The sequence below is a fragment of the Callorhinchus milii genome, unplaced genomic scaffold, assembly GCF_018977255.1.
Source record: "Callorhinchus milii isolate IMCB2004 unplaced genomic scaffold, IMCB_Cmil_1.0 Scaffold3, whole genome shotgun sequence".
NCBI lineage: Eukaryota > Metazoa > Chordata > Chondrichthyes > Chimaeriformes > Callorhinchidae > Callorhinchus > Callorhinchus milii.
The window spans coordinates 18,686,290-18,702,899 of record NW_024704744.1 but is presented as its reverse complement, the minus strand read 5'-3'; the positions used below and the strand labels follow the sequence as shown (position 1 = coordinate 18,702,899).

Sequence of the window (16,610 nt, the reverse complement as noted above, 5' to 3'; positions counted from 1 at the left end):
ATATTCTGTTCTGGATCATTTAGTTTAATGAACTGCAGTTAGATGTGTATCCATCATTCTGTGCTCTCTTTAAGGATAGGTATGATGGAGTGTCTGTAAATTACAGGCAAGGTGATTTAGAGTTGGCATGTATTCAATGATACATTCCCAAACCAATAAGGGATCTTTCATACATTTGAAATATCACCTCTCACCTTGACTTGGTAGTATTTTACACACACAATTCCATTTGGTTCCTTTCTGTTTAAAATTTTTGTTGTTTTAATTTTATTCTTTCTTGTTTTGACGTTCTTCATAAGATGCTCACCTCCTGCATCAAAATAAGGAGTAGTGATAATCTCCATCCCCAGCCCACTTGCCTCCTGCAGTCCTGCTCTGACCTGCCTTATTATTCTCTTCATAGCAAAGCTAGATTGGGAATTCAGGGGAAGGGAAAACTGAACTTGCATCCTCTAGTGTTTATTAATACATCATTTTGTGGGGGTCTTTCCTGTTTATAGTGGATTATTCCGTTCTTAATCTTGATGGTTACCATTCCAAACAATCTCACCGTAGCCTACGTGGTGGCAATTTCTTCTGGTCTGAGTGTGGCTTCCTATTTCCTGTTACTGTGGTGAGTAAAACAACAGCTTGCTTTTGTTTTGTTGGAAACCTCAGTGAAGAGCAGAGCCCATTAGTGGATTACAGCTGCAAGGTTGCAACGAATAGCACAGAAACAAGAAATGACTAGAAGTAGCTAAGTGACGCAATGTGTTATCGTTTAAAAGCTTGTAAGTTGTAATATCAATATAACAATAATAATCCTTGCATTTAATATAGCACCTTATCATGTTGTTGAGATGACTCAAAGGGCTTCATAGGATATCCTATAAAGTATAGTGACTTTGTAATTTGTGAGTGAATGCAGTAGCCAATTGTGCACACAGCAAGGTCCAACAATCGCCAATTTTATTTGGGGCTTGTATGAGAAAGAGAAGACTTAAGGGTTTGAGACATTCCGTGCTATTGAAGTCCTGGAAAAGAGTAACTTTGAGTAGGAGACAGTTTGGGGAATTTTGGCAAAATGAAGATGCAGGGAGGAAGAGTGTCCGAGGATATCCTTGAATCAAGAAAGAACAAGATTGGAATATTCACAGGAGCAATGTCATCAGTATTGGTATTGGTAATTGAGAGAGACAGGAAAGTAAGTAACTGAAAGAGGGTTGAGGCCGGCAGTGAAGGAAAAAAAACACCTATCGATTGACAAGGTGTACAGGTCAACTGTTGGATATGGGATGAGTATTTAAGTCTTGGATGACTTTGGACTTTAGAGAGTTTTAATCTTTTAGCGGGGTGTCTGACACATGTGGAACCCCATCACCATGCTTACATCCAAACCAAACCGAGAATTCCATGCATCCCACCTTCACATGACAATTCCAGAGACAGATTGTTGGAATAGAACGCGCGCGCTCTCTCTGGAGGGACGCATCCTGCTTATCGAATTCTTGAAAGTATTAGGCGTAGGTTGGCAAGAACCAAGGCTTGGGGACCCCAGAGTGTGAGTTGGATCTGACCAGTTAAAACTTGCAGTTGATATCACTGTCTGGCAAGCTTTCCCGCTGTGTATCCAGCTAGAGAGTTAAGAGTTGTTGACAGAATAAAAAAATAATGTTTGGCACAAAGGAAGTCATGAATTGCGGAGGCTGCTTTGGCAATGAGAAACTGTCAGGATTTAAGATCAGAGTAGGTAGTGAGTCTAAAAATGTTAATTAAAGCTGAAAGAATAAGAATTGTACCACTAAATGTCAGAGGTAATTGTGTTGGTTAGACTTGTGGTAGGTGTGAAGAAACCTTTCCATCAGTTCCATGTGTTTTTATGGAACTGAAAGAAACAGATTTATCATTGCCTTCTCATGAGGCATGAATGAGAACAAGATTTAACTGTTCAATATTGAACTGTAAGAATAGTGACCCACTGCATCCCACCCGGCCTGCCTGCAGGCTTGCTCTGATCTGGTTAAGTGAAGATGTGTGTGTGTCAGTGTGTACTGAGAAGGAAGTTGGACATGAAGGATAGTGAACCTAGAGTGGCATCATTTGTAAGATTATTGATATGGCTGGATGGTGACAGGAGGTGGTGATTGATGTGGAGAAGGAATAAAGTGGGAAAGAGATAGAACCCTGGGAGGATGAACGATTACACACAGGACAGATAGAATGATTTAAGAGGAAATTAGACAGCCGTGAACAGACAGCTTTGATGGATGACATTCAATTGCAACTTATTTCGAACTTCACAGTGATGTCAAGCAGAATAGTATAACAAAGTAGACATTAGGAATTACTATTTAGATTGTCTGTGGTACACCCTAACAACTATACCACAAGATTAGGAAATAATGACTTGTTATAATGTCTGATATGGGGGGGGTGGGTGAGTTCTAACACGCTGTTCATTAATGCTAGCACCATCCTTTGGAAAAATTGTGCCAGCATTAGCGATCTTTGCTTGTCAATTCCCATGATGTGAATTATTATTCTATGGAATATTTCTGTGTAGTAAATCCAAGTCCTGCTTGTTCCTCACTACAGGTCTATGCTACCCGATGTTGTTGATGATTTTAGACTCCAAAACCCACACTCGAAAGGCATGGAACCTATATTCTGTTCATTTTATGTTTTTTTCACCAAGTTTGCTGCTGGCGTTTCTCTGGGATTCTCTACTCTTAGCCTTGAGTAAGTGATTCAATTATCCTTAAGTCAAATGCATAACTTCACTAAAGGTGTTCAAATATCAGTTATTGGGAGGTGCACAAGAGCAGACTTTCTTGAGGTTATATAAAATGATTTAAGGTTTAAGATTATCTTGACTGAAGTAGCCAATCTTCATATATAAACCTAGATAACAACAAGGCAATGTTTATTTGACAATAGGAGCATTACAACCAATGTTTGATCCTGTCCTTGACTGACAAACACAGTCTGTGTTGCAGTATAGGTCACAAGATAGTAATCCGGAGCAGGATTTCTCATCTCTTTACACCAGAGTTGTCAAGTGTAATGTCTCTATTGCCCTGAAGCTGAGATGAGCAAATTCAAAGACTGGAAATCAGCACCAAAATCTTTCTGATTTGAATGGCTCAATACAACCTCGGTCATGTTGCTCACTGAGCTTACTGTTGAAGATTTTTAAGATTCAGATGATACAATCCCATCAGCTAATGGCAGCAAAATGCTTTTTCTGATTTGGAATTATAAAAAAATGTTACAAAAATCACATTGTTATTTTCTTTCAAAAAATGATTTGCAACAACAACAACTTGCATTTAAATACCACCCCCTCACCTTGAGTAGCATCCCAGAGCGGTTATAAATTACATGCAATTAAAAATGAGCCCCCCCTTGGAGCCAGGACAACACTGTGATCACATAGCACTCACTTGGAAACAGATAAGCCAAACTTGCCGTTAACTCCTGCTGTTTGTGTATAAGTTTTGCAGGCTATGAAACTGGGGCCTGCTCCCAGCCCCCTTCGGTGGCTTTCACCTTGAAACTCCTGGTGGGAGCAGCACCAACAGGTCTGATATTCATCGGATTGTTGATATTCCGATTTTACCCAATAACAGAAAAAGACAGAATGAGAAACAAATTGGCACTGAAAGAGCTCAGGTAGGAATTTATTTCTGTGTCTATGTGCTCTATTGATTGGAGACCTGGGGCTTCGTGATCTTTCCCAATAATTGTTCCATAATTGAAGTACAGCGGAACCACACATTGTGAACACCTCGGGAGTGAGACGACTTCACTCTTTAGACCACTTTTTCACGTTTCTTCTTGTTTTTATTTCATTTGAAACTGACGCTGACTAAAATCTGAAACTCACTGATGTATACTGACTGTCCCCAATGTTGAGCTTTCACAATATAATATTGTAATACAAGCAGTGACAAGTATTCATTGCTGATCAGTAGAAATGAAATGAATGAATTTAAGAATTCGAAGGCCAGCTGTCTGTAAAGTCTCACTCGCTTAACACATGGCCATATTTCTAGAATAGGTCCATATAAGCCAGCAAGGCTACAAGTGCTGGGCTAAATGCTCAGCCCACTTCTGCAGCTGTTTAACGAAATGGCATTAAACACAACAGAAATCAATCGAGTGGAAGAAGACGAGAATCATATTTCCTATCTCCTGTGTGCTGTGGTAGAGGTGTGTGTGGGGGGGTATTGGGGAAGAGGAAATGAAGACAGCAATGGCACTTGCAGTGAGGCACCAGATTTAGATCTGTCATCAACAGAAGGGACGCAATATAAGTACGTCATTAGATAGCTGAACTATCTGGTGTCTGTTGTGAGAATTGATTTGTTTCACATAACAGAGGCATAGGCATTGCTTATTCCCAGTAGCCTTCCCTGACTCATCCTCACTGTGGGAAGTGATGACACTTTATTCACTTTCCATCCATTTATTTTATGTCAGTGAATGCCAATTTGCTATGCACTCATGTTCACAAGAAAATAGGCTGCCATCATCACACAAGAACTTTTCACTTAGCATCCTTATCAACTACAGAGCAGATCTTCCTCACAACTGCTGGATGAGATTCGGTTTGTAGAGATGGTGATCTAATGCACTGTGCCAACCAGTATCCAGTCTCAGTTTATATCAACTATGACTTCACTTTTTAGCTGCATATTCTCTTCCAAACAGAAAGATAATATCTGCCTTTTTATTGAAGTGCAGGAAAATGAATATATCTTGTTGTACATTGTGAAAGTAGTAACGTTTTCAGAATAGAATTTCTATTTTAAGATACGTACATTAAGTTCCAATATATAAACATAATAATAATAATTCTTGCATTTGATACAGCACCTTATCACATCATTGAGATATCTCAAAGTGTTTCACAGAATATACTGTGAAACATGGCAGCCAATTGCTCCCATCAATGTCCCACAAACAGTCGTGGATTGAGTGACCAATTTTTGTTTAAGGGATTATTACCTCCGGTCCGCCATTCGATTAACAACTGAGCTCCTACTTCCTTGCTAGGTAAACAGAGGCGTGTGGAGTAAGGAAACTTTCGCCCCGCTCACGAATCGAACCCAGGTCCTCGCTTGCGAGGCAAGTGCTCTAACCAATATGTTACAGGACTCCACAATGCAATGTAAATTAGGTTATTCTTATACCTTATTGAACAACAAAACAATATTGATTTTTACAGTTTAAGGATGTTGTATCTCTCCCTTGTAGCCCTTTCAGTCGGCTTTCCCAATTGCAAACTCTTTGTCCTTCCTAATCTGCTGCTCCGAAGGCAACCGTGTTTCACTGGCATCCTTTCTCACAATAAGGATGAGCCAGGGTTGACAATGCAGCAACCCGTGCTTTGTGAAATGAGTCTGGTCAGATATAAGAGAGGATAACAGCTCCACATGCAACATCACATTGGCCAGCAGCACTCTTTGCCTCCCTGTGAGATGCAGGTGAAAAACTAGGTTATTTTTAGAATAGGGATTTGAGAACAGGTATCAATAAAGCGAGAAGCTAGTGTGAGAGGGAGGATTAGGAGAGATGGACCTAGAATGGGTACGACTGTTTGTGGGACATTGGTGTGCACAAATGGGCTGCGCTATTCACCTTCAAATAATAAATAATAAAATAATGATCCTAGAATGATCATTGCATTTGTTATTGTGCCTTTCTTATAAAGCGGATGTCTCAAAGCAATCATAGGATTTGTTATAAAGTGTAGTAACTGTGTACTTTGTAGAAGGCAGCTAATTATCTGCAAAGCATCCCATGTCACAGAAACCTATGTGAAGCGTTTTGAGATGTTTTGGATAGTTTAAAGAGGTACTAAATTGAATTCAAGGAATATTAATATTATAAGACTGAATAATAATAATAATCCTTGCATTTGATATAGCGCCTTATCATGTCTTCGAAATGTCTCAAATGCTTCACAGAATATACTATAAAGTGAATTGACTGTATATTTTGTGGGAGAAACATGGCAGCCAATTGTGCAAAGCAGTGACCCACAAATAGTCATGGATTGAAGCAACCAATTTTAAGACTGGGAAGAATTGCAAGCTTTTGAACTATAGTTTTGCTCTGCTGGGACCAATAATTATGTTATTTTGTTCCACAGGAATAATAGTCAGAACTGTGATCGTCCACTAAAAGACATGGGGAGCATGTTATGACAAATAACAGGACCTTAAGTGTGACCATGGTTTGCCAGCCAAATAGATTTCCGATGATGTGGAAATTGTTAGCACCGCGACACTGGTGTATATTACACTATTGAGTGAAGATATGGTGGACACTGCAACTATTTATATTTTAATACAATTTCTGTAGATATTTATAGTATTTTGTAAACTTGTATTAACATGCTTATTTCATATAAAAGCAAAGGATGACCTGCTGTGTCAAAGATTATTTAATTTTGCTAAAAAAATGTACAATATTCATAGAATTCATTATTTACTAATTTTCCTCAAAAGTAACATGGAAAATTATTTTCTGCTAATAAGTTGTGGTGTTGTTTTTTTCTTTTCATGCTTGAGGAGTGAATACAAATAGGTTTCCAGAATGTGTCATCAAAAATATTTTTATTATTTCAGTATCTTTAAAGAGTGTGAATGCTTTATAATAAAGAATATTCACTCAGGATAGTGAAAATAGAAATATTGTATAAGGAACAAGTGAAGATATTATAAAAGTTGGTGTACTGGAATATATGATAACATTTTTGTAATCAAAGCTGCCAAATGTGTGATCAGTCTTAAACTAGGTTTATAATTTGGCTTAATATGTATATCGAGATTAATAAATATCACTTTTGGTCATGAAGCAGTGATGAAACATCTTTGGCCTGAGTTTAGATAGTAAAATGTCTCCATAAGAGATTGACTTTTAATAGATTTCTTCTGTGTGAATATGAGCTGACCATGAACACTAGATTGGTCTGTCAGCTGTATGTTTAACCAATAAATGATAATAATAATAATCCTTGCACTTGATATAGCGCCTTATCACGTCTTTGAGGCGTCTCATGTTTCACAGAATATACTGTAAAGTGAATTGACTGTGTATTTTGTGGGCAAAATGTGAATGGAAATAGTTTAGAAAATAATGAAACATCCCTGTTAAATATTTGTTATATCTCATCAAGGTGTCACAATTGAGAATGCAGATGGGGTCTAATTTGTGAGATTCGCCAAAGGTTTTGTAACTAGCGAGTGAATCCTGCAGGACTTGCCTGAGGCCGAACCTCCAGAATCTGCTCAGACATTGATTGGCCAAAAGAGATTGCTGGTGCCTGGCTGGACATTTGCACCAGTTGACATCTGAGCTGATTTCCATAGTGGCACTTTCAGACACGTCCAAGTACCAGATTTTCTATTTATAATTCCCTTTGTCAACATTGCAAATTAAACTCAGTTGTATTCCACTTATCTATGTATTAATCTGAAGTAAGATTTGCTTCTGTCTTTCTCACTTTGTTGATGTGCCTAATGAATACAGGCAGCAGGATATGCAAGAAGTCTCAGTACGTCAATTTGAAAAATGCAAAATTCACAAAGTAGAATTTCCTGCGCTAATATGCTTCTGGTTTGTGCATGATATTGTGGAATTTGTTACCAAATTGGACAATATCCACTTTTTTCTTGGCTGAGAATTTTCCTGAAAGCAAAATGCCAGCAGCAATTATGACTTCTGTTTTGTGCGTACCAGTTTCCAACTCTTGTATCTGATTCATTTTGTTAATTATAAGTCACAAGCCACCAACTTAAGCTCACTTGTGAGATAAACTGTATCCCACAACTTCTTACGAATTATCCACCATTTATTTATCTAGTTATTTATTCATGTATTCGTTATCTACCTACTTTGGATATATGGATAATTCAATGGATGAAATGACTGCAATAAAAATATTTTGGGACCCTTTCTGCTTCTCTTCTTTTTCTCCTGTTCTTAGCACAAATTTATTGTGTTATGAGCTATTCCAACAAACAAATGAATTGTTTTACAATTGTTTGACAACATATTCATACAACAGTAACCTTAAAACCACCATGAACTTGGCCAAAGGCTGTCCAGGTCTAATGTCTAAGTCTGTTTGCTAGCTGAGGTTGCTAACATCCAGTTTTGGACCAGACTCTTTCTCTGAGTATATAAGAATATAAGAATTGCTAGATGAAAGAAGACTAAGGTCCATACAGTTCTCCTTCCACCACCCTGGCAGTTGCAAGCACATTGTCATGTCCCAAACTATAAACTATATCCCAAGATATTTCCTAAAACAAATCTAATTTGTTTTTGAAACAATCAACACTTCCTGCTTCCACTGTCTCCTTAGGAAGCTGGTTCCATAAATTTACTTAACTCTCATTGAAATCATTTCCGCAGATTTCTTTTGAATTTATCCCCCTACACCCTGTAAGATGTAAAGTATACACCAAAAGTTTTTCCTAAAGTCAGAGGTCATTTACAGAGGTCATTTTTGTCTTGCTCACGCCTGTGCAATTGTGAGGTCTATGATCCCAAGCTTCCTCTAGGTGTCACATCGTTGACAGTGATATAATGGAGTGCTCCTGATCCCCTGCCCTCTTGTGGTGTTGCAGCTGTTATTTCCTGACACAGCTTTGAAATCTGACAGATTTGCCACATCTAGCTTTATCCTCAGCACAGGTTGTTTGAAGCATGGCACAAAAAGATAGGCTACAGGCAGGATTTTGCAAAGCGAGGTGGTCCTAGTTATAGCTACTTCCTTAAACTCACGATTGAAGGAAAATGCAATCAATGCCTGAATCAGGAAGGTGGTAAAAAGCTGCAGTTCATATTCATCTATCCAGTTTTAAGAATGTTATGCAAGGGTTAACTTGATGAAGTGCTTGAGAATCTAATAATACTCCAGTACTGTCCAGGAGGAGCCTTAATGGTAAAATAGAAGTGTTATTTTGGTCCTGCTGCTTCATAATCCCCAAGGTAACATTTGGATAAGATTCACCCAGTAATCTGAATAGGCTGCTGAGAAAGAAATCCATTAAATCTCTTGTTGTACGCAGCTGGCAATATATCCAAGGGACCGGTTTACGTCTATAGGGCTCAAGGAGTGTTTCCAAATAGTTATTAGAGAACACCACAGGAAATCTTGGCTTTGTTCATATAAACAAATGCTCACCATATAGGTGGCTCCTGTACGCAATACAATAGAATTTAATATTTATATAGCACCTTTCAAATCCGGAGGGTGTCACAAAGTACTTAATAGTAGTTGAGCTGGGGTTGGGAGCCGAAAAGGTATTTAGAGTGGTATATTTTGAGACGTGCCATCCGGATGGAGTTCCAGAGAGTCGGGGACGAAAGGCTGAAAGCCCATCTGCTGATGGGATTAGGTTTAAGTTTTCTTCAACATTCAGAGCTTTACAAGTCTATCGTGGGGACATCAACACATCAAAGCTCTGTGTAAAAGTTGGTGAGAAGAGCTTATCATTCTGCTTTGGTGCAACGACTAGAACTTTGTTCCTCTGGTCTCCTTGAAACAGGGGAGTAAAATGCTTCTGGTTGTTGCACCAAAGCAGGATGCTTGAAAAAAGTGTGCGCTCAGCAAAAATACTACAGGGGAACACCACTATAGTAAGATTATTGGGAACCCAAAAAATTCCAACCCAAGTTATAAGTGAGGGAGCTGACAGCCTCTGCTGATCAGTGTTTGTAGGTTTGTGGCTTTACCAGAGGCGCAATAATAATCCTAATCCTAATCCTTGTATTTGATATAGCACCTTTCATGTCAGAAGGACATGTCAAACCTCTTCTTGCTTTGTGAACACCTGCAAAATGGTTGTATAGTGAGTCATTCGATGCACAATAACACAAATTGCATTTTTATCACACAATTCTCTTTGACTGTATTTTACTACAATGTATAAATGTAAATTGTATGAATTCACAAATGTGTTTCTGTTTGGTTGGGCTGTTAAAATTCTGTAAGCTTCCTATCATAATCATCATAATGTCTCAAAGCGCTTCACGTGATTAATTGTAAAGTGTAGTAACTGTATATGTAGGCAAACACAGGCAATTATGCACTAACCCACAATATCCCAACAAATAGCCATTAAGAGAATGATCAATTTTGTTTGAGTGATTGTTGCCCAGGACACCAGGAGAAACTTGCTTCTCTTTTTGAATCGTGCCAATAGGATCCTTAATGTCCACCTGATCAGACAAACCAACCTCAGTTTAATGTCTCGGCTGAAAGACGAAACCACCAACAATGCAGCACTCCACTAGCACTGGAGTGTCAGCCTAGACTGTGAGTTCAAAGTCATGATGTGGGACTTGAAACACACAACCATCTGGTTCAGAGTTGAGAGTGCAACCAATAGAGCCAGGCTGACACCTGACAAAGTGTTGCAGTTAATTTTATCCAACATGTTTCATTAAAGGCTTAATCTAGACTATGAGTTATGTTGTAACGTCTGTTTTATGTGCAAACATGCAGTGTGATGCCTGTGTTATCTTGAAACATTCTGTGCCTTCAGTGCTTATGTTTTTATATCTATTTCTACCATCTAACCAAGCTGCTAGCAATTGTGGGATAATTCACAGAAGCCATAAATCTGAGATAATGCTATTCAGATCTTTACAATTTACTGCTCTTAACCTCCTATAATCATGAAATAAAAGTTATACATTACATGTGTAAAATGAACCAGTTTTAATGTCTTTGTTCCTTCACCTTGGGATATTCCAGTTACTTGTGTGATTGGCAGGAAAAGCTCACAGAGCTTGGAAAACACACAGAAACAATTTTAGCTTTATATAGCGCCTTTCATAACAGGACAACGCCTCAAAGCAGTTCACGGAGCTCACTAGGAGTTGTAGGAAAGTGGGGATGTAACCAAAAACTCAGTTGAAAAGAAAGGTCTTTAAAGGTTTGCTTCAAAAGTGGTGAGGGAAAGGATGTGGCAGAGGGATAGAGTTCCAGAGAGCCAGGGCAGAATGGATGAAAGATTGGACACCAACTGTGGGGTGAGTTGGGGACTGGACGTAAAGCACTGTTCACTGAGCAGAGAAGCATGTAGATTTGGGGAGCACACTGCTGCTTACAATACAATACAAACAACAATACAAATTTACTTTATGTAGCATCTTTAACATTGGGAGGAGGTTTTAAGGTGCTGGACAGGATTTGAACCTAAGCTGGCGGTGGAGATTGGAGAGGTAAGGGGGATAAAAGATGTTTGAAGGCCCGGTCAAAGAAGAAGGTCTTAAGATGAACCTTGAAGAAGGTGAGGGAAAAGGCAAGGAGAAAGGACGCTGAGATGGAGTTCCAGAGAGTTGGGGCGCATAACCTGACCCCTCATGGTTGGGTGGGTGGGAAGATTTCCCTTTGCTATTGTGAGGAAACATCTGTATCAACTCCTGGGTGACAGCTGGCTGCCAGTTAACTCTTGCTCATCATCATCCCTTCTGCTTTCCCATTGGGTGATACTGTAGTATTTTGAGCAGATTAATTTATTTATTTAATTTATTTCTGACTGCATTTCGTCTGTAACTCTCTCTTAACCTGCAAGCTGGAAGAATAATTTACATTGAGAATGCTGTGTGGCTCCACCTACACCTCCTAATAATTCATAGTCAATACTTAAAGAATCTCTTCATTTAGACCTCTCGTTCGACCCCAATATGAAATATTCTAATCCTTGTGTTTATATGGTACCTTATTGTGTTACAGATATATCTCAAAACACTTCACAGGATTTACTGTAAACTGTAGTGACTGTTTTTGTAGACAAACACAGCAAGTCATTTGCACACTGTGATGTCAAATAAACAGCCATGAATTTTATTCTGGAGGATTGTTGGTCAGAACACCAGAATAAATTCTCTTCTTTTTTCAAATGGTGCTTTAACATTCACTTGAATAGTCAGACGGGCACGTGGTTTAATGTTATATTCAAAGGATGGCATCTCTGACAATGCAGCACACCACCAATACTGCACTGGAGTGTCAACCTTGACTATGTGAGTTCCAAGTCCAGATGTGGGACTTGAAGCCACAATCTTCTGGCTCAGAGGTGAGAGTGCTATTAACTGAGCCAGGCTAATGATCTTATTAGGATTTAAAAGAGCATTGTCTTTAGACAGAGTAGTTCTTCATTTCTGGAATAGAAGTTATCTATATTTAGAACATGTGTAAGTACTTAAAATACTTTGTGACCTTGACCCACTTTGGCTGGTTTGCGATTGGATAAGTATTTACAGTTAAGAGAGAATGACGTTTTTTCCCATTAAAAACTGCCCCAATCATTATAAAGGACCCCTCTCTGCAAGGTGAAATGTGCCTCACTTTGTATCAATTGTAAATCACATCCAAACCAGATGGAGAGCTGTGCAGCTTAGGCCAGACTCATTTTTATCCTTAGTGCAGAAACTTCTATTTTTGAACAATGCATTCTGGCAAATCAGTCAGTGTTTATTTACAGCTGGATTCCATATGTGCAGATACCCAGCTAACCCAAAATAAAGTGAGCAGAGAATTAATTTTTATTTTTCTCCTTACCATTTTCTCCTTATCGATCTCTCCCTTTGCTCAGCGAACACCGAGCTGCTTCATGTCCTCTGTCCTATTCACCCCGCCATCACCTGATGGGCTTTCAACCTTTCTGTCCCAGCTCTCTGGAACTCCATCTTGGAGTCCCTCCGACTTGCTACCTTCAACTCGCTCCCTCCCCTCTTTCAAGGCACGATTCAAAATGTACCTATTGACCATACCTTCGGTCAAAAGCTTTCTCTATTCCCCTTTGGTTCCCACCCCCAGCTCGGGTATCCAGCCAGAGCTGTGAATATATTTTGAGACGTCCTCCCAATGTGAAAGGTGCTATATCAATGTGTATTATACTGTATTACCATTGTGAAACTCACTGACAGTAGATATGGTTGAAGCAAAATGCGTCAATGTATTCAAGAGAAAATTTGATGCAAAAATGAGGGAGAAGGGAATAGATGTGGGTGAGAGTGGTCGGGGCTCATATGGTGTATCAACTTTCTATTTAACTCTATGTAATTCCTGGCTCATGGGTGGATGATTTGCTCTCTCTCTCTGGGATTGGTCTCCGTTTATAGTTTATGCTTGGTTTATGCTCAGTGCTTAACCTTATGGCAAGCTGAAAAGATTTCTAAATGCTACTTTCAAAGCTGGATCCAGTGGCTTTTCTTTTGTTTCTTTATTATCAGCACCAAATCTTGATGGTTTGTTCAACCCTCACCTCACCTTTCTATTTTCTTCATTTTCTGCAGCTCTGCCCACTTCAGTCACTACATCACACCCAACACAGCCAAAATCCTCAGCTACTCTCCTCTGTCAACTCCAAGCTCCCGGCTCCCTGGCCTTCCCAGCTCTGTTCTCCAAGTTACAGACCATCCATGAATCTGGGACTCACATTCTCTCCTTCACATTTTCTGCAAGGCCATCACCCCGATCCTCGTCATGAAATTGCAATCATCAAGCTATCTTTCTCACAGAAACTCAGCTAATCTTTCATATAATATTTTCCGAACTAGTTAAAATGGCTATGTCCCTTATTGCCCAAAGGATGTACGCAAATGCATTTAAACTTGTTTCAGCTTTTTGCTGACCTCCACTACTGTATATTGTCCGTCTCCTTCTCAGGGACATACACAGTAGGTTTTTTGAATTTAGGTCATAGGACCTCAAAATTTACAATCTAGATTATCATTTTGATACTACAAAGCAGTGCTATCTCTCCTTTAGGTATCCAGCAAATGCTTCAGTAAGATCAGCTTCAACACAGTGGCCGACAGACACAATTTCTTACTCAGTACGATGATACTTAAATACACTAAGTCCTTAACGGGATTGGCAACCAAGAATGGAGGGCAGCTTTACTGGATGGAGTAAGATTTGTTCCTCTTATTAAGGTCACTTAGGAACAGGGGAGGTGGAAGTGATGGGGTTGTCAATACTTTTATATTCACTGCCTGGAGCACACTTAACCAAGTCCCTAACTGCGATAGATCCAAAAGGGTGTTCTGCAACATTTGCTGTTTATTTAAGTAAAACAGATTCCTGAATTGGTTTTGTAGGCAATAAGAGAATGTAAAAGTCCTGTAGCTCAGTGGTTAGAGCACTCGCTTTGCAAGTGAGAGACCTGAGTTCAATTCCAGGCAGGGCGAAACCTTGGGCAAGTTTCCTTACTCCACACGCCTAATAATAATCCCTCCAAAAAAACAAAAACAATGATTAAATTGGTCATTTTCAATCTACGACTGTTTGTGGGACATTGCTGTGCGCAATTGGCTGCCGCGTTCGCCCACAAATATACAGCCAATTCACTTTACAGTGTGTTCTGTGAAGCGCTTTGGGACGTCCTCCCGACGTGAAAAGCGCTATATCAAATGCAAGGATTATTATTATTATTTTATTATAAAAACCCAACGGCACACTGCCTGGCATCATTTTGATTCAATGCCAACCCTGGTCTGAACCCCTAGAGCAGCACTGGACACTTCAACATAAAAATGTGCTGAGCTTTCAAATCCTGTTATTTTGTCTTCAAATGATTAAGATGGGAAAGGAGACATGTTTCTTCTATTAGAGCTACAATTTTACAATAATAGTCCTTGCATTTGATATAGCGCCTTATCATGTCATTGGGACATCTCAAAGTGTTTCACAGAATATACAGTAAAGTGGATTCACTGTTATTTTGTAAGAGAAATGCAGCAGCCAATTATGCACAGCAGTGTCCCATAAATAGCCGTGGATTGAGTGGCCAATTTTTTTTGGAGGGATTATTACCACCGGAAAAAGATCCACTGTCCATGTCACACACTGCTCTCCATCCAAGAGAGTGACAGGTGACACCAAAAGTAGAATTCTAAATATTAGCTTAATTTTCTTTTAATACTATTATGCATTGTGCTTTATCCAGTGTTTTTGGTGCGGAATTCCATGTGTTAGTAACCAGTTGTTGTAAACTAAATTCACAAATATACAGTCAATTCACTTTACAGTATATTCTGTGAAGTGCTTTGAGACGTCTAGAAGACGTGAAAAGCACTATATCGAATGCAAGGATTATTATAATTATTATTATTATAAATTCTCTTAACCTTTCCCTTTGTTTTTTGGTAATGATCTTAAATTTACATTCTCTGGTTACTGACCCTCATATCTGAGGAAATAGTTCCTTCTTATAATAATAATAATAATCCTTGCATTTGATGCAGTGCTTTTCACGTCTCAAAGCACGTCACAGAATATATTGTAAAGTGAATGTACTGTGTATTTGTGGGTGAAATGCAGCAGCCAATTGCGCACAGCAGTGTTCCATAACCAGTCGTGGATTGAAGTGACCAATTTTTTTGCTTTTTGACTTTTTTATTTTTTCTTGATGGATTATTATTAGGCGTGTGGAGTAAGGAAACTTGCCCAACATTTCACCCTGCCAGGAATCAAACCCAGGTCTCTCGCTTGCAAGGCGAGTGCTCTAATCACTGAGCTACAGGACTCCACAAAGTCCTGGTTATTAAAACATTAACTCTTGCATTACATCGTGAGGAACCCATTTATTACAAAGGTTGGTCTCAAGACATACCTCTTTGACTGCACTTTTAGTCATCATTCCCCTCCTCATCCCTTCGGGTCCCACCCCCTGCTCAGGTGCCCAGCCAGCAGGATTAAGCACTTTGTGACATCCTCCCAACATGAAAAGTATGATATAAATGTAAATTGTATAATAATAATAATCCTTGTATTTGATATAGCGCGTTATCACGTCTTGCATTCATGTGCATAGGATCTCGCCTTTCCGTCAGAGGTTGTATGTTCAAAACCCACATTTGCCTATCAATACTCAGTCATCACACTTCACAGGTGTGTTTTGCTCTGGAGATAAGATTCATTCATTTAAAAAGGCCCTTTGACCCATTTGATCTCATCCTTCCAGATTACCCAGCCTACATTTTTTCTCCCACAGCATGTAATACCTTGCATTTGTGTATATCAAACTTCATTAGCAACACACCAGCCCATATATATACTCTTATCACACTCTGTGTGTGAGATCTTATATAGATATAGCGCCTTATCACGTCTTCGAAACATTTCAAAACATTTCACAGAATGGATGATGTATTTCGTGGACGAAATGCGGCAGTCAATTGCACACAGCAGAATCCCACAAACAGTCGTAGATTGAGTGACCAAATTATTGCTCTAACCAATACCCTACAGGACTCAAATGTTATTTAATACTAATCCTGTAATAATAACGCACCCTTATCAGGTCTCCACTCAGCCTTCTTTGTTCTTGTGAAAATAGCCCTACTTTCTCTAAACCTTTCTCATGAATAAAGGCTTTTATCCCTGTTATAGTCCGAGTGAATCTCCTCTATATCCTCTCTACAACCTTGACTTTAGCCTTTCTGAAATTCTGCACAAACTGTTTAATTACCTGCTTGCAGGTAACTGGGGTCTCCTTGAAGCTGAACAAGCACCAAGGTCACATGCTTGGCAACGTAATGTCAGAATTGAGCCAGCCTTCTGTAGTGCTTTCTATAGAGCAGTTCATGAACCACAC

General features: G+C 39.2%; 2 protein-coding genes across 2 annotated transcripts in view; one reads left to right on the top strand and one right to left on the bottom strand.

Moving 5' to 3' along the window:
* The window catches only part of LOC103180921 (WD repeat and coiled coil containing), an 81,858-nt gene that overhangs the window by 14,189 nt on the left and 51,059 nt on the right, over window positions 1-16,610 (bottom strand). The gene's annotated exons all lie outside the window — the stretch shown is intronic.
* Window positions 347-6,407, top strand: LOC103180956 (sodium-dependent lysophosphatidylcholine symporter 1). The gene is made up of 4 exons (XM_007897101.2): window positions 347-613; window positions 2,575-2,718; window positions 3,475-3,651; window positions 6,137-6,407. Exons 1-4 carry the CDS (start codon window positions 525-527, stop codon window positions 6,189-6,191), a joined length of 465 nt encoding a protein of 154 aa, XP_007895292.2. The 5' UTR covers window positions 347-524; the 3' UTR covers window positions 6,192-6,407.

Excerpts from the sequence above, each read along its gene's own strand:
- LOC103180956 (XM_007897101.2), top strand. The coding sequence starts at position 525 with ATGGTTACCATTCCAAACAATCTCACCGTAGCCTACGTGGTGGCAATT. Across the intron at positions 614-2,574 it reads TCCTATTTCCTGTTACTGTG|GTCTATGCTACCCGATGTTG; the intron begins GTGAGTAAAACA and ends TCCTCACTACAG. Across the intron at positions 2,719-3,474 it reads TTCTCTACTCTTAGCCTTGA|TTTTGCAGGCTATGAAACTG; the intron begins GTAAGTGATTCA and ends TTTGTGTATAAG.